This window comes from Gymnoscopelus braueri (assembly GCF_963280865.1).
Source record: "Gymnoscopelus braueri genome assembly, chromosome: 12".
NCBI classification, from domain to species: domain Eukaryota; kingdom Metazoa; phylum Chordata; class Actinopteri; order Myctophiformes; family Myctophidae; genus Gymnoscopelus; species Gymnoscopelus braueri.
Window position 1 is genome coordinate 12758395 of NC_137614.1, and position 22312 is coordinate 12780706.

At 42.0% G+C, this 22312-nt stretch overlaps 2 protein-coding genes across 2 annotated transcripts; both read left to right on the forward strand.

Moving 5' to 3' along the window:
• Positions 1-919: 919 nt before the first annotated feature.
• On the forward strand, positions 920-16685 carry LOC308097468 (nuclear receptor subfamily 1 group D member 2-like). The gene is made up of 8 exons (XM_080445231.1): positions 920-1486; positions 9072-9383; positions 9859-9947; positions 10045-10189; positions 12941-13536; positions 13648-13833; positions 14012-14222; positions 14762-16685. Exons 1-8 carry the CDS (start codon positions 1468-1470, stop codon positions 14956-14958), a joined length of 1755 nt encoding a protein of 584 aa, XP_080301357.1. The 5' UTR covers positions 920-1467; the 3' UTR covers positions 14959-16685.
• Positions 16686-18762: 2077 nt separating this feature from the next.
• Positions 18763-22147, forward strand: mfsd5 (major facilitator superfamily domain containing 5). Its single transcript, XM_080445820.1, has 2 exons — positions 18763-18884; positions 19575-22147. Exon 2 carries the CDS (start codon positions 19671-19673, stop codon positions 21120-21122), a length of 1452 nt encoding a protein of 483 aa, XP_080301946.1. The 5' UTR covers positions 18763-18884; positions 19575-19670; the 3' UTR covers positions 21123-22147.
• Positions 22148-22312: the final 165 nt, after the last annotated feature.

Sequence of the window (22312 nt, forward strand, 5' to 3'; positions counted from 1 at the left end):
TATATTAATATGATACTTTAATAGCGTTTCAGAAATATCTTTACATAAACAAGAAATATGGAGTTAACCATGTTTCATGAGTGCTTTATTGTTAAATTGAAAATGGCTTTCTTCCTTGCTTTCTCCCCTACTTGTTTATTACCAAATTCTGCCACGAGGGGGAGCTTTCTACAAGATAATGGGGTAGTAAGTTGTATGTTTGTGTTTTAGAGTTGGAGATACTAATGTAACTTTTGTGTTGACTGTTACTGTGCCATATAGGACTGAAATGAGCAGATGTATTTTATTTTTTATGATCAATTTAAGTATTTCTTTATTTTTATTTCAATACATTTGAAGGCTGATCCTTGAAGTAGCCCCAGACTGGTCTGTGTTGTAGCCTAGTTGTTAAATAAGAAAACCATCAATCAATAAGATCAATTAACTAGCTTTTAAACTTTTTTGATGGTAGATAAGTCCCTGGATTGCTCTACAATGTTACATTATCCTTTAGCTCCTGTCCTGTCTGTGATGTTTGGCATTTTGGGTCAGTGTGTGTTTACCAGCAACTTAAAACTTTATAGGCACTTCTTGGTTATAGACCAAAGTCACGGTGAGCCACGCCCATTGTCCATGTGCTGCACAATCTCTCCATCCCCTCCTTAACACACGCACAGTGTTTTGCATAACATAAAATGTGTGTCAGTAGGGCAGAGCTTTCCCCGCCCGGCACATGCAGAGTGCACATGTAATAACGTGGCTTTGCTAAACGCATACCACCGCGGTCGAATAAGCGCATCAAACTCCCCTCAGCACTAGATCCCCGCCAATGGAAATGCACAAAGAAGTGTAAAGTAGAGAGAGAGAGAGAGAGAGAGAGAGAGAGAGAGAGAGAGAGAGTGAACGAACGGATATCGCAGGTTTCACAGAGCGAGCAAAATCCCACACAGACAGAAGTTGAGGGGACAACATAACGGTCACATTTCCTCTGACTCACCTGCAAACGTGATTGGTGCGTGTGTGAGTGCGCGTGCGTTTGTATCAGTAGCTGGGTGTGTCAACTCACTCCATTAACGGACATCCAGCTGATGATGACTCTAGATTCTTTTTTTTTAGTTGATGAGAATCGGTCGCGCGATATCACACGCACTTGAGACCAGACCAGGAGGACGCACGATCCAGAGCGCAGAGAACGCGTCAAGGTATCTTTACTGGGAGAAGCTCTTCAGTTGTACCGCGCACCTCTTCAGTGTATCAGTGTGAGCACAGTATAGCCTAATACATCATCCTGCAGAAGCTGTAGTTTATAAGGAAACTTCACGCTCGTCGCTGGACACATTGACATTATTGCTACCACTTGTGCGCTCTATGGACCTGGCAGGTGTGGGTCTTCTTTGAGTTTCCCACCTGCTCTCCTTATTAAGACTTTCACTGCAGTCCTTTCGATATAATCAAGACTATACAGATATATCAGCATCACCAAGAGAGATGGATAACAGTCCTGGAGGTAAGAACAACATCATTATCATGTTATAGCGACAGTGTCAGCTAATTTGAACGTTAATCATGACATTGACACATTATTATTATTAGCTGATTTGACTCAAGATGTTATTTTCATTGATGTTGCAAACAATTAACAGCAGGGTTAATTATGTCTTGCCAGTTTTTCATAGCTATAGGACCACTAACGTATTTGATCATGCGAACTAGAATGTATTATTATTTTATTTAGATTTGTGCATGCAGTTTTGCATTGATCTCTACATGATGTGCGCTTAACTGCATTACCTGCATGCTTAACACTGGCTAGTGGCAATTATGTCAGTGCAAGATCTCATCAGAGACGTTTTACATTGTAGGCTATACAGATTGTTTTATACAGCTTTGATGTCAACTATTCTGATAGTTACGTTGATAGCCTTTTTTGCACCACCCAATGTGTAGCCTATTGACCTATATATATTTTAAATGCATCCACGTGGTTGAACTGGATCAGCATCTTTGACTTTATTCAGCATGCATTAATTACGGATTTTATTATGAAAACTGTCAAGTCTGATACGCTCAAGTTGTTTGCCCCGCATGGGTTGTGGGCTGTGGTGGTATAGCGACTTTCTGTTTTCCTTCCAAGAAAACAAACTCACGTGGAGCTATTGATTGATTGATTGAATTGGCCTTTATTTAGAAAGACACGGTAAAAGTATGGTGGAAGTACAATTCACAATACAAGGTCTGGATCGCTCATAAAAAGCACTTGGCTTATTTTCTACAGTAACTGTCAATGTAGTCACGGGCTGTCAGTCAACTTTATGTGCACTCAACTTTATTAGTGTGCAGTGGTAGAAACTAGAAAAAGTATCAATACTGCAATGTAGAAATACTCTGATACAAGTAAAATTCAGGTATTCAAAATGTACTTGAGTAAAAGTACAAAAGTATATTGGCATCAAAATATATACTTAAAGTACCAAAAGTTAAAGTACTCATTGTGCAGAATGTCCCGTTTCACAAGTTCAAAATGTATTAAAATCTTTTGAAAATAGCCGATCTACAAGCTCTTTATGATGCACTGTGAGCTTGTAGATCTGCTATTTTCATAAGGCCGAAATATATAGGGCTGAAGTGGTTAATGTATGTTTTGTGATAATGATCTAAATCAGCAAAGTAACTAAAGCTGTCAAATAATTGTAGTGGAGTAAAAGTAGGCTACAATATGTGCCTCTGAGATGTAGTGGCGTAGAAGTAAAATGATTGAAACTTGGAAATACTGAAGAAAGTAGAAATACCACAAAAGTGCAGTACTTATGAGTAAATGTACTTAGTTACTTTACACCACTGAGGATGTGTGTGTGTGTGTGGGGGGGGGGGGGGGGGGCAAGGAAACGCTGGTGTTGAAGGTGTAGTAGGTAATGGCCATGGTATCATGGCCATTATCTCAGTGACACCTGAGAGATAATGGTATTGGTATAATAAAATAATAAACAGGGTTATAGGAGGGTACACATGGCCTGCATGTCAATTTCCATTGTTAATTGACTTGTAGTGACTCATTTTACAATAGGGTGGTCACGTTCCATAACAGGTGAGAGAATGCATTGAGGCATATACCCTATATATGCTATGCACGTTCCAACATACAGTTCATACATGTTCTGTGAGGACACAGAAGGCAGGGCTACAGAGCACTGAACCCGTTGACCGACCTCCCCTCATCCGTGCAGTGTACAGGCTGCTACTACTTGATGCATGGGACTTTGTGAAATGATTACAGCATGTTAAAGGAGGGATGTCATAATGGTATATATGGGGTAAAATACAAGATTGCATTTCGTCAACATATTGTTTTTTTTGACACCTACAGAGTAGCTACAGACATGATATGGTTGAAGAAAATATATGTGCACCCATTATAGTTCACATCACAATCAACATTTCTGGCAATACATTAAAGGTCGAAGATATCGTTTTTCACCTTTTCACTTTATTATTATTTTTTATTTTATTTTATTTTTAATAATAATAATAATAATTATTATTATTATTATTTATTAAAACGTTTTTTTTTTTTTCTTTTTCTTTTTTTTTTACCAGGAAGCCATTGTTCTGGCTACACTTTCACTTTGGTGGTTGATACTAAGATATATATATTTTTTTATCTTGATCACATTTGGGGGTGGGGTAGCCCTCGTTAACAACCCTGTCACGTGTAAACGCGCAAAATAGACATTTAGGTTCCCAGAACAGGAGGTCACTGAGTTCGTTTTGTCGTAGGTGAACATGTGACAAAATAAAATAAGGGCCTATAAGACATGCGCATATTTGCTTGCGTGCAAACATAAACCCAATTGAATCATTTTGATCCCTGTGCAGCAACATTCCAGTCCTGTCCTACATGATAGTACATACACAAAATGTCACGTAAATGGAAACAAATGATAATAGGGTGCTGCGTGATTCCCAGAAATATTGCAATATTATAGATAAAAAATCTAAAAAGAGAAATGAGAAGAAAAAAAACTTGCGGACATCCACTAAATAGAGCATGCTGCTGCTCTATTTAGTTTATGTCTTTTTAATGTTAAGCCCCTGACCTGACGGCGAGCTTTAGTTTAGTTGGAACTTGGAAGTTGTGGCTGCACTGGATAGAGCGCAGCGCCCAGTGTTGCCAGGTATTGTGAGAGAAATAAGCAACCAGGTCTAGGAAAACAAGCCCAAAAGAAGCATCTAACTGAGCACTTTAAACCTATTATGCAACGGCCATTTGAAAATAGCCAATCTACAACCTGCACAACTTGTGAGCTTGTAGATCTGCTATTTTCAAAAACTCTTGCAATAAAATGTGGAATATTTGGAATATTTTTGAAACATTCTAACAACACAAATGCTCCCTGGCACAACACTTTTTCAAGAAAATATTTGAGAACCACTGGTTTAAATAATAATTAAAACATTTGGAAGCTAGCCTAAATAAGCAAGTAGCTGTATACACTTTAGAATCAAGCCCCCCCAAAAAACGCAACCCGCCGCAACTAACAATATTTACAAGCAACTTTACAGACAAACAAGCCCAAAGTCGCTTTATAATAAACAGACATGGCAACCCTGATGTGATGTGTATGGGAATGTAGCCTACCATCAAAGCGTCCTCACGTGGATTCCCTCGCAGAGCCGCGTGCGACGCGTGATTCCCAGCCCCCCCCCCCCCGCTCCCTCCTCCCCCGGACACTTCTGTGTTGATGCCGCCCGCGGTGATGGAAAGAAAGGGGGAGGTTGGTCAGTGGGTCAGCGATTCCATGCATTAACTTTCTTCTCTCTTGTCACGTTTCCCTGCCTCATAATGCGCCTTTCTTGTAGCTTCTATACATACTGAAAGCAATTTCCTTTTTTCTTTTCCCCCCTTTTTTTTCTTTCTTTTTACAATATTTGCCTCTGAGATGTAGTGGAGTAAAAGTATTAATATTTGGAAATGCTCCAGTGAAGTAAAAGTACCTCAGAATTGTTAAGTACAGTACTTGAGTAGATGTACTTAGTTACTTTCCACCAGTGCTCAATTTGAACATCGCAAACATCTGTCAGGGCAGCATCCACGTCCACTATAGGTTGTGTTTTCAGCCTTGAACGTGACTCTACTGTTAAGCATTCAATGGCCCTGTCATCCAGTGGTGGAATTCAAAATTTACTTGAGTAAAAGTACAAAAGTATTGGTATCAAAATGTACTTAAAGTACCAAAAGTAGAAAGTAGCTTCTCCTTATGCAGAAAGTCCCATTTCACAAGTTTTCAAAATGTATAAAAATCTTTTGAAAATAGCAGATCTACAAGCTCAGAACGCGTTGCACCGCAAGGCGTTGTGAGCAAAAAAATAATAATCTACAAAGTAACTATAGTAACTAAAGTCTTCAAATTTTTGTAATGGAGTAAAAATATAATATTTGCCTCTGAGATGTAGTGGAGTAGAAGTAAAAGTATTGAAAATCAGTAGAAAAATACCTCAGAATTGTAATTAAGTAGTAAGTACAGTACTTGAGTAAATGTACTTAGTTACTTTCCGCACACTGCTCAATTTGAGCATTGCAAACATCTGTCAAGAAGGTTCAGGGTATCCACGTCCGCTATAGGTTGTGTTACAGCCTGGAACGTGATTCTACTGCTAAGCATTCCATGGCCCTGTCATCTCCTGACTCCTGCTCCAAATGATGCTGAAATTGATACATGGATTAACAGGCAGAGGCTACAACACTGTAGTTGATGACATGGTGTAATCCTCAAATGGCTTTTATTGAATCCATGTTTGAAGAGAACATGTGTTGATGTGTGTCACTAGTGCATTGTTATCGTTCCATTCAAAATATCATATTTTGATATGTGTATTAGTGTCTATTTATGTTGATGCATGCATTTCCACATTAAGTGCAAGCGCCAGTGTCAGTGATGCAGCATCCATTCGGAGAGAGGCTTGGGTACATGAATACCATTCTATCATGTTGCTGTTGACCTACTTACTAGCTTGAGTTAATGAAGTCTGTATCAGACTCTGAAACAGTAGGCGCACACAGCTCATGTATAGCAGCCCACATTGAGGCTATTATTTGAGTACCAACTAGCAGAACACTGATAACTGTGCCATCCTTGCAGTCCTTATTTTGCATATACACCCCCCTCTATACAACACAGGAATAAACAAACTCGTTACACAAGTTACAAGCTTTTTATTGATTGTGCATGGCATTCTTCACCAGTCATGGACTAATAGTCAAACAAGCAAAGGGAAGGATAGAGTGAGGAGAGCAGGAGGGGAGGGGAGATTGTTGTGCCCGTGAGGTGCTCACTACTCACGTTTTTCTCTGCCTGCCCCTATAGCCACTAGATTAGTGCTTGCACGGGTAGGCTAAGCTCACGGTCGGCTGCGGGGACCTGCTGATTCCTCGATTAATGATGTACAGCATGCACTGACCTGAACTGAAGCTTGCACGTACAGTATAGCCCAAGAGAGAGCATCACTCTGTGCACAGGACCTCCCGTCGAGTGTGCAAGAGCAGTAAACTGCAAAGAGCAATTCCCCTTTAACCCCAATCTCACAATGCCGATCTCCCCCAAGGCCGAAATATGCTCTGAGAAGAAGGGGCCGTTTCATTAAGCCCCGTGTCCCAGGACAACCGCAGGGGAGCCGATTGCTACAGTGCAGCCTGCAGGAAAGGCTCGGCATGCATGTGGTGATCGTGTATCTTGACAGTCAATGAGTTTCTCTTGAGCAGATTGTAAAAACGGATTATTAAGTGAAAGCGTAATGTGGCACCATGCGGGACCATTCATAAACACTCACATGTGAGTCTTCAGGACAGGTGGACATGCAATGTATTCAGGTGGAGAAGGGTGGGGTGACTGGGGTCGCGTCTGTTAAAGCTCAGGTATAGAGGTGAGGCTTAATACCTGCGCTGCGTCTGTTGGGACTGTCTGTGGCTCTGGGGTGAGTCAACAAATCCACTGACACGTGCAAGCTAAGGGATTATCAAAGCACTTTCTTGAGCCAGACAAAATAATACCTTGTGCAGCAAAGGGCAACACACAGTAAAACAACGATAGGCCTGCTGTATTTATTCATATTTTCCATACACAGTAAATCTGTGTTAAATTATCCATCATTCAGAGTATAACCAAATGGACCTGCAAGGGTGCATATTTGTACTCTCTGAGGTAAATTAACACTATAGATTTAACTATTTACATTACAACATTACAATGCTGAGCTGTTGTGAAGATGGATATATATATATATATATATATATATATATATATATATATATATATATATATATATATATATGCTGTAATGCATACAGTAAGCATCTGTGTGTCCAGATGAGCACAGCACTGTTACAGCACTTTATTATTTATGCAATTAAATTTGCCTTCAAATTGCTTCATATGATCTTTCCCATGTAGGCTATGTTATCAGTGCATTATCCCAAAAGTGAAATCCATCAGCTGCAGTAACAGTAAGACATTCCCTTGGCAAAATGTGACTCACTTTCTCTGGCTGCTAGTGGCCATGAACAGCTACAGCAGTGATTGAGGCTACACCGCTACTGTAACCTTACCTACGGTATAGTAGTAGGCTTTAATAGGTTGTATAGACTACAGTAGGGCAGGCTACTGATTGTTGTAATTGTATATTCCTGCACACGAGAGTGCGGATTTGTTTCGGGCAGTAAAACCGTGTCAGGAGTCCATGTGAGGCTCTGGTCAGGTGTTGTGTGCAGCACGGTGCCAAGGGAGAGGGACTATTATTGGAGCGGAGGACACGTGACGTGCCTCGGCTCATCTACAACGCATGGCTAGAGATCATAGTTAGAGATGCGAGAGGAGGATGCGAGGGAAAGGAATCTTCAAGAAAAAATAGGAAAGAAAAGAAAAAAAGGAAAGCCATTTTCCCCCAGAAGGAAGCTTGTACAAAATTGCCTAACCTACTGCATTTGCACGGAGAAGGCTGCTAAAGTGAACGGTTGGTTGGGTGGTGCTACTCTTGCACGTCCTGTTGCTTGTGCAACCAGCAGCAGCAGGCTACACACAGTATGTATATTTTTAGCGCCACGAATCACGATCTCTGTCCGCCTGAGCGCACCTCTCACAACGATGATGCAAATGCTAATTCTTGTTGCAGAGTTGTTTGTTGTCGCACATAAGTTGTGCACATTGTTACATCACCTCACGTTCAACACATACATGATTTAGGTCATGCTGACCTATTTAATTAAATTCACGTGACCAAGTTATCTATTCACATCCACAATAGGCCTAAATAATGCATTGTTTTTGTTGATTTGCATTGGAGTTCTAAACAAATGCAATTTAATATAGTGTACATAAGGCATAAAAAGTTGCTTAAAGTTGTATAAGGCAACAAAGGGAATATACAGTATTATATACATCTTATGCTTATTCCAATTCCTCTGAAAAGAGCTTGTGTATCCAACATGCTTAACAATGTGTGCGACACACTCACCAGCAAAACAATATTAATTACCTGTTCTCTTGCACATGAATGACATTGTTAATATGGTTCAGTCAGCCAGGAACACTCACATCATAGATGTAACAATTTATTGCAACAATTGGAGCTGGTGCTGATGGTGCTCTTCTCATACTCCCTGAATTAGCAGCATAAAGTAGCATGCTAAACTCAGGGAGCTTGATGCAGAACACCCCATGGATATACAAGAGCTGGCCCAAAGCAAGGCCTTGAATTCAGTTTAAGCTTTGAGTCACGCAAGACTCTGAACTTGAAAGATGGAGACTGGGGCAGTAGAGGCAATGCTTTGCCAGCAGCCATTGGCAGAGATCAAGTGTGAGAACTGGGCCTGTGAATGGTGCGTAGAAGTGTGTGGTTGATTAGAAACGCTAATTCAATCAGCTGTCTGACAGCTGATTACAGCTGGGGCGTATTACTCCTGTGTCCTACATATAGCCGTGCTTCATTTACGTAATCAACTTGAACTCCCCAACCCTGACCTTTCTGTCAAGATAACTGCTCAACTAACATGGTAACTAACTAGTCAACTAAAGGCCTCTATCCCTCTCTCTTGACTGCAGGTGGGGTGATCCTATATGCAGGTTCCTCGGGCAGTTCCAGCCCTAGTCCAGGCAGCCCGTCTAGCGGCTACCAGACCCAGTCACCTTCTTCCCACTCCCAGCCCTCATCTCCGGAGGAAGTCACCTTCACAGAGATCGGAGCGTTGAAACAGAGGACGGAACAGAGATGCGTTTCATCGTCCTCCAAGTTGGTGTTCCAGTTCCCAGAGGCGTTCAGTGGCCCCTCGACAGCAGCAGCTGCCACTCCTCAGCACACCTATGCACATCCCATCGCAGGAAAGAGGCCATGCGGGTTCTCAGGAACATTCACCAGTGAGTGTCCTCCAAGGCCTTCCTGTATGACCACTTAACCACTTAAACCATATATACATAGTTGACCGCCATCCCTCAGGGGTCTATACTAGGCCCCCTCCTTTTTTCCCCTCTACACTAAAATACTTGGCCTAAATGACCCCTTGCTTTTTTTGGTTTATTTATTTAAACTTTTCTTGTTAATGCAATTTATAATATGATTTTGTTGTTTACATTGTTTGAAATTTTAGATGATATTTTATTCGTTTTTAAACTGAATGCAGATTTTTTTTGCCCTGTGAATTGCCTTGACCCAAAATATACAGTATATATATCTTCTCTGAAAATAGCAGATCTACAAGCTTACAATGCAACCTGTAGATCTGCTATTTTGGCCGAATGCTCACCCCCAAGAATAAGGACGCTAGGGTTGTCGTTATTGTTTTCTCTCAGTGGCTCATCTGACTGGCTGTTTGTCTCTTTGTCCCTTCCTCAGAGACAGGTGGGATGGTTCTGCTCTGCAAGGTGTGTGGGGATATTGCGTCCGGTTTCCACTATGGAGTGCATGCCTGTGAGGGATGCAAGGTAAGCTAACCTATTTGCTTTATGCACTTTGAGTGAATTGGCAATGTGATGGTTTGACTTTGCAGCAATTGATTTTATATTCTTTGGGCGTTTTCAGGGCTTTTTCCGCCGTAGCATCCAGCAGAACATCAACTACAAAATGTGCGTGAAGAATGAGAACTGTCTGATTATGCGCATGAACCGGAACCGGTGCCAGCACTGCCGCTTCAAGAAATGCCTCTCCGTCGGCATGTCAAGAGATGGTGAGACATCCTGACACATTTTCATAGTAATGAGAGACTCTAACGCCATCCAGTCAGCGTGCCACAGTGATCTGATTAGCAAAACCAGTGGGGAAATGGGTAGCCGGCCAGAGTGAGGTACCACTGTGCCGATATGTAGGTCTGCGTGAGAAACGCGATGCATATAAAATCTTTTGAGGTCATCATGGCAGTAGCTCATTCTCTTGCTCCATTGGTGGTGCTGCAACTTCCTTTGCCCTCCCCGCACGTTGTAACATTGGGACAGGAGATTACCACCTAGCCTTGAATCATTCTTTAAGTTTCAAAGTGTCTTTGGCTTGCCCTTTGCAACATCCTCTTGTTCGCTTGTCTTTTCACTCCCGTTTCAAAGCAGCACCTCCCTCTCCGTGTGCCCACCATGTTCCCTCATCCCCCCCCCCCCCTCTAGATCTCCCTGTCAGACTGTGATTTATGAGAATAGGAGCCCTGAAGTCCCTGAAGCTATCTGTCATCCAGAAAACTGCAGCAAACACAGGAATTATTTTAGGAAATTGGAACAGGGGCAACTTGATTACCTTGTGTATGCCCTTATAACATCTTTCTGCAATTAATGAGAGATTCGGTAACAATTAAGCTAGGGATGCAAAAAAACTGCCTTCTGCTGTCACCAGCTTTGTCGAGCATGACGCTTACATCACCTACTTTTAGCCTTGATTGTTGAACATTGATTGATCACCTATCATTGCAGATTAAGAAAATAGCTGGGCTGACCTAGAAAAACATCGTAGAATTGGGCGTATAGCATACTCATACATCATGACCTACTTGGTGTAGTTTGCCTGTGTGTTCTTCCTCTCAGTACGGTTTCTACTTATCTCCACCCTACAGTGCTTTGCGTTGCCTGAGCTAGTGAATACTAAAGAGGGTAGTGTCATTTCTGCATATGCACATTTTTGGTGCACAGAGAGGTGAGCAGTTGAGCACAGAAAATAGGGTGGGAGAAAAAAACAGCTTAATCAAGGTGCAAACACTCGACCCCCTTAGAGGAGGTGTTGGAAAGAGTCGAGGACCGCAACCTAGAAACCCCTTTTGCTCTGTTTCAGAGTATTGCACAAACAGGAAACCGCATGCAACTGCCTGCAGCCCACATTTAATAGTGAACTCTGATTTCACACAACACAGCTGGATTAATTTAGGTTTGCAAAGCAGGCAAATATTGTAGTCGGTTGGCATGCTGGCATACTTTGGTTGCTTTAACCAGTGGTTTAAGTTACTGGTTATTAGATGATAACTATGAGGATGATTTGTCTAATACTAAATGTTTGTCAGCATTCGCAACTAGATATGGTGTTATATTTTTAACATATATATTTATTGTAAGTAATATATAGAAAGATCTATAATTATATATCTTTTTTATATCTTAGATATAATATAGAAACATATAATATGATATATTGTATATGTAGAATAATCCTGACAATATCTTCTGTGTCTAAGACTGAGCTGCGTAAATGATCTCATTTGATTGGACCCAATGTAGTATCTTTGTTTTGATCTAAATTACTTAATTACATTTTTTATCATTAACTAGGGGATCAATAATGGATCAATAATATAGAATCTACACTGTTGAATCCTTCGTGTTAATTGTGTGTGTGCTTTGCGTTATCACAGTAACTATGCTTTGAGATCGTTTAAAAAGAGTTTGGTCCCATTGGCCTCTGGCTCTCATCTAACAGTACCCTGCTGTCTCTCCATCTCCCCCTCGAGTTCCGTGCACACAGTGTCATCATCTTCAGCATCACCTTGCTGTCACTCATTCTCTCCTCGACCCTCTTAGTCGTTCAGAGTCCACCTCTCTTGTTCTTCTCCCTTTCTCGATCTCAGTGCCAGTGACATCATGTTCACGTTGCCCCACTGCCCTACTTACAAACGGCGGGAGGGAGTTAGAGAAGGAGAGAGGGACAGAGAGAGAGAGAGAGAGAGAGAGAGAGAGAGAGAGAGAGAGAGAGAGAGAGAGAGAGAGAGAGAGAGAGAGAGAGAGAGAGAGAGTGGAGGATGAGGCGGATGGTAGCAGGGAGTCTATAAATAGCCTATCCAGCTGATGGTTTCTCTGGGATGGGGGTTTGGGGCACGGGAAGGAAGGAAGCATCCATCTCAACAACACACATTCCTGACACGATCCTCTTTAAAATCCGTCAATATTTAAAATGAAACGTGACCATTTTCATGCCTTATGGATTATGTGTCGTATCTCGTGCATTATGCAGGGTTATGTTTTATTTTTTATTTTTTTTACATTCTCTGCTTGCATGCTCTGTATGATTTATGGTACAGCAGCTTCCCCATATGTACCATAGGTGCTATACTTCAATTGGGCCGGGCAATATGTTGATATTCATTGATATTGTGATGAGACTATATAACGCCTGGGATTTTGGATATGGTAATATTGCCATATGGCATAAGTGTTGACTTTTTCTGGTTTAAATCTTAAGCATTAAGCACAAATAGCTCACAACGTGTTGCATTGTTGCAAGTTGTGAGCTTGTAGATCAGCTAATATACAATTTTTTAAAATATATTATCATGACAGTATATACAGTATACAGCATATTATCATCACAATACGATATTATCGTCATATACTATTGATATTGAGGTATTTGATTAAAATATTATGATATTTGGTTGTAGCCTACTTTCTGTACAGAATGACCATCAGTGAGTAGACATTGATGTATCCTTATGTTTGTGTTCTCCTCCTAGCTGTGCGTTTTGGTCGTATTCCCAAGAGGGAGAAGCAGAGGCTTCTGGATGAGATGCAGAGCTACATGAACAGTCTAAATGAGTCGGCTGCCATGGACATGGACTCGTCCCCAGTGAGGGAAACGCCCCCCAGCCCAGGAGATGGCGACTCTAAAGAGGCCATTGGAGCTATGTCCAGAGCCTACCAAGACATCTTCACTAGTGGTGGCCAGGAGAGAGTAGCCAAACGGGCGAACATCCCCACCACCACCAACAACAACAATACCGCCTCTCGCTTTTCGCAGGAAGCCGGCTACAACCACGTCTCCTCCTCCCCACCCAGCTCCACCCAGGCTTACCAGACTTGCCCTGCTCCTGCTCCTACCTCTCGCTGTCCAGTTGTCCATAATGACAACCAACTTACGTTCCCAGCTGTGGACAACAACAGCCGCTATAACTACCTGATGTCCTCCAGTCAGAATCAAAACCTGTGCGACCGTACCGCACCTCAAGGGGGCGCCACAGCCAACCATAACAATTTCGCTAGTGTGGGGAACCCTGCCCAAAGTCAGCCTTCTTCCTGCCCTTGGAAATTAGCTCAAGGAGCTAAAGTGCTGGTAAGTACGCGATGTGACTTTGTGGTACATAGCAAGGTCTTGTTATATATCTTGTTTGGCGAACAAATTCTGATTCTCCTTTTTCTCTCTCTCTCTCCCTCTTTCTCACAGGCCTGTCCTCTCAATGCGTGCCCTGTGTCTGGGGCGGATCGCACCAGTCAGCAGATATGGGAGTCCTTCTCGCAGTGTTTCACTCCCGCTGTCAAGGAGGTGGTAGAATTCGCCAAAGGCATCCCAGGATTCCAAGAGCTTAGCCAACAAGACCAGGTTATGCTGCTCAAGTCGGGCACGTTTCAGGTAATGACCACAAATTAACCACGTAAGCCCAACAGTACTTCATTGTGCGACTAATAGTGAAAATCTACAAGCTCTCAACGCATTACGAGCATGTAGATTGGCTATTTTTCAATTACAAAAAGGATAAATAATAAACTTGTTTTAAATAACTTTTTCTCTTGTTTCTTGGTATTGTTAGGTTCTGATGGTGAGGTTCTGCACTCTGTTCAATCCTGAGGAGCGTACAGTGACCTTCCTGAATGGCCAAACCTACCCTTTGCCCACCCTACGGGTCCTGGGCATGGGGTCCCTGCTGGACGCCATGTTTGAATTCAGTGAGAAGTTGGGTTCACTGAGGCTGGAGCCTGATGAGATGGCCCTCTTCATGGCTGTGGTGTTGGTCTCTGCAGGTGAGAGAGAGACAGTAAAACACAGTAGTGGATGAAGTAAAAAAAAATGTTTTACTTAATTAATTACCACAATGTAGAAATACGTAGGTATGCAGAATGTCCCATTTGAAAAGGTTTTTTCAAAGGTTTTCAAAAAATGTCAAGATCTTTTGAAAATAGTGTATAGCCTAGAAAATAGACATACTGTACATAATGTACAGTATGTTGCGTAAGAAGAATGTAAATCAGCAAAGTAATAGAGTAGCTAAAGCTGTCAAATAGTAAAAAGCCCAAAATTTGTCTCTGAGATTAGAGTAGAAAGTACTGAAAAATGGAAATATTCAAGTAAAGTAAAAAATATCTCAAAATTGTACTTACTGCGTACAATACTTGAGTAAATGTACGTAGTTACTTTCCACCACTGGTAAAAATAAGTCTGAGTGAAGTCTTTACATCACAGACTGTTAATCTCACTATGTAGTAAATAAAGCATTAATGAGCAATAAAAGTGTTATTTTTTATTCAGTTAAACTGACATCTACATTGTGTGTATTCTACAGACCGTTCTGGTATCTCCGATATGCGGGCTGTGGAGCAGCTCCAGGAGGGTCTGATACGCGCTCTGCGTTCGCTGATCACGCGCCGTCGCCCGGACGACAGCACCCTCTTCCCCAAGCTCCTCCTGCGTCTCCCGGACCTGCGAACCCTCAACAACATGCACTCAGACAAACTGTTGGCCTTCCGCATCGACCCTTGAACAGGCCGCTCACATAGACAGTGCACACATGCAAAGCACACACACACACACACACACACACACACACACACACACACACACACACACACACACACACACACACACACACACACACACACACACACACACACACACACACACACACACTCAAATATATACGTATATGGAAACATATTTGATGCACATGCTATATAAGTGTCGACTCCTATACTTCCAAGAGCAGGACTTACTTGGAAATCGAAGAATTGAGAAACAATATATTGTGCAATTTGTTTTTCAAAACACAAAAGATTGCAGAGATTACTTTTTTTTTCTTCATTCAAGACATTCACTATTTACACACACACACACACACACACACACACACACACACACACACACACACACACACACACACACACACACACACACACACACACACACACACACACACACACACACACACACACACACACACACACACACACACACACACACACACACACACACACACACACACACACCTCAGTGTCTCTTGGAGGTTCTACTGAGACTATAAATCAATATGTAGGCTTACAGTTAACCTTTACTTCCAGTCTCCTTCAGACCAAAAGCCTGGAACACTTAAGTTCTCCTTATTCCTAAAGTCGTTATAAACAGGCCATCCTTAAATAAATCACATCTAAAAGAGCTATCGTAGATCATAGATCCAAACAGTTGCGACTTAGGGACCATTAATGATGACTGAATATGTTTCTTTTTGTGTATAAGACAAAAGGGATCTTGTATATAATACATAATTAAGCTTAAAGCTTGGCATCTTAAGGTCATTGTGCATCACTGTTTCACTAAGAAGGATATACTATCTGCATTAGTACTGCAATAAAATCACTATTAAATGTGTCACCCTATATAATAGGATCCATTTAATCTTCTATCAATTTGTTAATGAAATGGATCATCTTCAAGGAAACTATGGTTTCACGAGTAAGCAAGTATATGAATCCTATTTCACAAAACTGTTACGTATAATGTGTGTCAGTGTGTCGTCTATCTGGACCCACATCAGGACTGATGGAGACTATACCTCCACATCATGCATGTTGAGTTTTGTCGTCCTTATGTTTTTTTTTGTTGCTGTAAATATTGTGTTAATCCAATGTCTCCATAAGGATTGAACTGATATGGTGGATCTGTTCAGAGTCTAGAGGAATGTATTCATCTTTCTGCACCAAGTGGGGCTTCGCCAAGCCATGGGGAAAATAGTGGAGCTTCTTAGAGCGGTGGTTGTCAAACTTTTATATTTGTACACTCTCAGAGTTACAGACCCGTAAGGGTCCATTTGGTTCCTTACTGTCATGCAATAATTAAGCTGGGGACCCCCTGGGACCCTCTCTCAAGGACCCCTGGTGGTCCCCGGACCAAACTTTGAGAACCACCGTCTAGAGAGCAGAGCTCAGACACACTTCCTGCTGTCAGATGATGTAACTTAACCAGCATACTCCCTGAAATCACCAGCACTCACTCCACATGCATTCTTTCCTCTACCCCCAATGTTTGTCATACAAACACAAGCGATATTTTTTCGGGTTTGGGATCTTATTTGATTGTTCAAATCCTCTCCCTGCTTGCTTATTTTATTACGGTCGATTATGATTAATTGAGCACATCTTGTACATTTTGTAAATGTTTCTTCCTGCATATAGAAATGATATAATGATATAAAGTTGGAATTATGTACCTACTGACTCATCTTGTTTGTCCTTCTTTTTGCACGACGCAGTCAGTCAAAATATACAATAAAAAACAAGAACAGTGTGAAAAAACATGAGTGGATCCCAGAAATGGGGCCAACTGTGCACTGACCCACATGAGGAAAGTTACAACAAGTACATATTTTTTTATTGAGCAAAGAAGCAGGGTGCCTAGTTGTTTAGAAGACAATCTCATAACCAGCAGGTCTCTCAGGTTTGATGCCTAAAACAGGCCGTAAAAAATAATGGTTTCTCAACACATCAGTGAGTAGGACACATATAGCACACTATAAGTTGCTCTGGAGCATCAACTAGCTAAATGTATAGAAAATGTTAGATGCAGTGTTGGAAGAAGTACTCACATTTTGTACTTAAGTAAAAGTAGCAATACCACAATGTAGAAATACTTATAAGTAAAAATTACCAGTATTCAAAATGTACTTGAGTACAAAAGTATTGGCATCGAAATATACTTAAGTACTAAAAGTAAGAGTACTCATTATGCACAATGTCCCATTTCACAAGTTTCCAAATGTATAAAATCATTTGAAAATAGCAGATCTACATGCTCATTGCAATGCGTTGTGAGCTTGTAGATCGTCTATTTTCAAATAGCCAAAGTATAGGTCTGATGTGGTCAATGTGTGTTTTACAAAGTCACTAGTAGGCTAGCTAAAATGTTCAAATAATTGTTGTGGAGAAAAAGGGCAAAAGTTGCCTCTTAGATGTAACGGAGTAGAAGTAAAAGTATTGAAAACTGGAAATACTATTCCAGCACTGGGGTGCTAAGAAACTAAGTACATGTACTCAAATACTGTACTTGATTGATTGATTGATTGATTGATGTACTTTTATTTAGTAAAACATGAGAACAACAGTACATGGAAGTACAAATGGAAGTACAAATTCACAATACAATTAATTAAGTAAGTACAGCACTTGAGTACATGTTCTTAATTACTTTCCACCACTGGTTATATGGTATACATACATATACAGTATATATCCCTTGTGCACCTAAACTAATGAGTACTAATGAGTACTACCTAGAAACTGAACTTGGTCACAAAAGAAGGAAAGGTGTGACTGTGATACTTCTCTAAACCCACATACTGTGCACCCCAAGCTCCTTGGGACAGAATCCTCCCTTACAGCTTCCTCCAATGCTTCCACTATTAAATAGGGCACATTCTATTCCCCTGGTATATTTCTATTTCTAAAATGTGTATATATGTAGAGAACTTAAAAAGAAGAGTCACAGTGGGGCAATCCCACTGTCAAAAAAAGAAAAGAAAAGGATAATATGTTTGTTGTCAGTCACTCAGTCTATGTTATGTAGGCTATGCATAAGGCTACATAAGGCTATGCCTTCATAACAGGCTATGTTAAAGACGCACAATCATACAGGCTAATATGCAGTGGTGGAAGAAGTACTAAATGTTTTTGGGTTAAGTAAAAGTCTCAATGCTGCAATGCAGAAATACTCTGTTACAAGTTCAAGTCTGGTATTAAGAATTTACTTGAGTAAAAGTACAAATGTATTGGCATCAAAATGTACTTAAAGTGCCAAAAGTAAAAGTACTCATTATGCAGAAATCTTCCATTTCATGTTTTCAAAATGTATGAAACCATTTGAAAATAGCAGATCTCACAACGTGTGGCATCACAACGTGTTCTGAGCTTGTAGATCGGCTATTTTCAAATAGCCAAAGTCTATATAGGGCTGAAGCGGTTAATGTATGTTTTGTAATAATATTAAAAACTAGTAACTAAAGTTTTCCAAATAATTGTAGTAGAGTAAAAGTAAGCCTACAATATTTGCCTCTGAGATGTAGTGGAGTAGAAGTAAAAGTATTGAAAATAGTACAATATTTTTAAGTAAAAAAAGTAAAAAATCCTCAAAAGTGTTTAGTACAGTACTTGAGTAAATGTACTTTGTTACTTTACACCACAGATAATATGCCAGCTCAGTCAGGGCATCTTTTTATAGCTTCTAAAAATCATTGACTGCTGTAAATGCAAAACAAAACAACGGCCCACGACGCCACCTTGTGGTCAATCTAGGTCAATTCACGGAAGTGCATGATGTGTTGTTGAAAGTGGTGTTCTGTGCTCTAGTTATGTCTCTAACCTGAATGATGCTATCTTTATCTGCATTGTTTTAATCATGTGGAGACAACATTAAACGGGATGGTAAGATTGTTTCTTTTTTTGAATATATAATGTCATGTGTCACCACGCAAAAAGGATGAATATGTCGCTTTACGATTTTAACTCAAGGGCTAACGTTAGCTTTTGAGTAGCATGTGATGTGAGTGTGACACACATTAACTTGGCAGGAAAGCAGGCTAACCGGCTAGCCTGTTTATGTTATAGGCTACTACTCCTTATATTAGACACTTGTTAGGTATTATTATTATTATTGTTGTTGTTGTTTGGGTACATTAACAAGGCTCAGGGTTTCATTCGTGCTCCTATCTGAGTTTTCACTTTAAATTAGCAATTAAATTAAAACAATTAAGCCTTTGTAAACCATTATACCTGATAGATTGATTGATTGAATACTTTATTTGTCAAAAATGTAAACAGCACGTGGTACAGTCAGACATTAAGGCTAAAAAGATAACACAAAAAAGTCTTGGAGACTTGTTTCCATTGTGGTCCTATGTGTACAATTCATCAACATAGCATAAAAATAACAATAATACATGTCATCAACAAATACAAAAAACTGCAGCAGTGAAATGACACTTCCTTTCTATGGGAAAATGCATTTATCTGCCTGTTAATGACAACTACCTTTTAGAGGGATTATAAATGGTTACCTTTTGTGCCGTTGTTACCCAAACATGACATTATACTGGCCATTCTGTCTCTCTACAGGTTTTGAGGAATATATAAAGTCACAGATATAGTGGAAGAGAAGAAACAGCTGGACCTCGGGTTGTTTGACCACCAGTGGGCTGAGTGTATGACATCATGCTGGTGACGGCGTATCTTGCCATAATACTCCTGCTGGCTGTTTGTGCCGGCCTGGAGATCGCAGCACGCCGCCTCAGCCCACCCCAGCCCGCCGCCGGCTCGGCCGTAGCCAACCCGGCCTTCCGCCGCTTCCAGACTCTGTTCCTGCGGGCGTACCTGTTGGCCCTGTGGTCAGACTGGCTCCAGGGCCCCTACCTGTACAAGCTGTACCGCCACTACAGCTTCCTGGAGTCTCAGATAGCCATCTTGTACGTGTGTGGCCTGGCCTCCTGCGTGCTGTTTGCTCCCGTGGCGGGCTGGCTCCCTCAGGCCCTGGGCCGCCGGAAGACGTGCCTCCTCTTCTGCCTGTCCTACTCGGCCTGCTGCCTCACCAAGCTGTCCAGGGACTACTTCGTTCTGATCCTCGGCCGCGTCCTGGGGGGTCTCTCCACGTCTCTGCTCGCCACCACGTTCGAATCCTGGTACCTGCATCGGCACGTGGACGTCCACGACTTCCCAAAGGAGTGGATCCCCAGCACCTTCTCCAAGGCCGCCACCTGGAACCACGGGCTGGCCGTGGGGGCGGGGCTGGTGGCTAACATGCTGGCCGAGTGGCTCCACCTCGGCCCCGTGGCCCCGTTCCTCCTGGCCGTGCCCTGCCTGGGGGCCTGCGGCTGGGTCGTGCTGACGGACTGGGGCAGGGAGGAGACCGAGGGAGATCCGGAGGGCGACAAGAAAACGCCTCTCCTCGGCGGCGCTCCCAACGCGGCTCTGGCTCGCCTGTCGGCCCGGGCCAGGTTCTGGCGCAGCTGTCAAGAGGGACTGCACTGCCTGCTGTCGGACAGGAGAGTGATGCTCCTCGGCGGAGTGCAGGCTCTGTTCGAAAGCGTCCTCTACATCTTCGTCTTCCTGTGGACCCCCGTGCTGGATCCCCACGGTCCTCCGCTGGGCATAGTGTTCTCTTGTCTGATGGCCGGCAACATGGCCGGCTCCTTGCTGTACCGTCTGGCCACTTCCAGTCGCTACCGTCTACAGCCCGGACACCTGCTCTGCCTCTCCGTGCTGATGGCCTTCTTCTCCTTCTTCATGCTGACGTTCTCCACCGCTCCGGGCCAGCCCAGACCTCGCGAGTCTCTCCTGGCCTTTTTGCTGCTCGAGCTGGCCTGTGGCCTCTACTTCCCGGCGGTCAACTTCCTCCAGGGCAGGGTGATCCCCGAGGAGAAGCGGGCCAGGGTGTTGGCCTGGTTCCGGGTCCCTCTGCACCTGCTGGCCTGCCTGGGGCTGCTGGCGCTCCACGGGGAGGTTTCGGGGACCGGCGGAGGGGAAGGAGGCAGTGGCACCAGACACATGTTTGCGGGCTGTGCGTTAATGATGCTGGCTGCTCTCATGGCCGTGGTCAGTCTCTTCACCCTGGGCAGGAATGACACAGATCTGAGACTCGAAGGAGCCAAAGGGGAGGGGGAGATGTGACGTGGATGGCTGTCCCAACGTCCTGTTACTACTGCTAATGTTCTTGACTGAAAACGACTGAAACTGAAAGAATACTTCCAGTTTTAACATCAGCCAAAATCAACACACACAAATCGTGGTCCAAAGTTAGGTTATCTTTCCAGTTTTTATTTATTTCTTTGTTGAATATTGGGTCTGTTTTGGGAGTGTATTGCTTTTGTTACAATAAATTGTTACTCATGATTCTTGTCTGTCTGTATAGTACTAGTTTAAGGACGACTTCACCCATTTTCAATCTTCATATAATTGGTCCTCAGTCTTTTTTTGTCAACTCGCTCTGTGTCTCAGAGGAGGGCTGTGGACACTTCAGAAACCCGCCTACCAGTGACATCATCGATGGGGAATCCAAGCTAATAGAAACTGGAGGCTTTCTATTTCTGGAAAGTTAGCATGCTATTATGGAAGCCATTGTTCTCGCGTTAATACAAATAAAAATTGTGGGTTGCTGAACTGTCCACAGAGCGAGCAGATTTTTTTTTTTTACCATAAAATGAGCATTAGTGTGGACCAATTATATGAAGATAGGTTGAAAATGGGTGAAGTTGTCCTTTAATGAAGTTGGTACATCTATGAAGTGCATTACTGGAAATGTTATGGGCAATGCCTGAGTCAGTCGTACCAAAAATAGCAGATCTATACAACATTCCAACGCATTGCATCTGCAACGCATTATGAGCTGTAAATCTGCTATTTTTAGCATGCAGTACCGTCATGCGACACATGAAGTACAAATCAAGAATAAACACCTATATCACCTGGTCCCCAAATTCAGATGAATTGCTTTAATATATTCATTCACAGACATAGGATGAAGTTGGTAGGTAGGAAATAAGCATGGATCAACGCTTTCATGGCAATTCTTTTATGATGTCTTGATTTAAAATGTGGGAAAAACAGGAAGGTATTTTGATTCAAAAATAAATTCACTGTCCTTGTTTTTAAAATGTACATAATATATTGCACAAATAAATATCTAATTTGTATCCTTATTTTTGTATTGATATATTTCACATAAAAACTACAAGTGTTTTGGGGATAATACAAGGTGTCATAAATCATAACATTGTTTTGTGCCGAATCACTGGCCAAATGAAATAGTTGATGGGATTTTATTCACGATGAGCAAATGAGCAAGAGAATTAACATCCCAC

Excerpts from the sequence above, each read along its gene's own strand:
- LOC308097468 (XM_080445231.1), top strand. Across the intron at positions 9,948-10,044 it reads ATGCCTGTGAGGGATGCAAG|GGCTTTTTCCGCCGTAGCAT; the intron begins GTAAGCTAACCT and ends GGGCGTTTTCAG. Across the intron at positions 14,223-14,761 it reads TGTGGTGTTGGTCTCTGCAG|ACCGTTCTGGTATCTCCGAT; the intron begins GTGAGAGAGAGA and ends TGTATTCTACAG.
- mfsd5 (XM_080445820.1), top strand. The coding sequence starts at position 19,671 with ATGCTGGTGACGGCGTATCTTGCCATAATACTCCTGCTGGCTGTTTGT.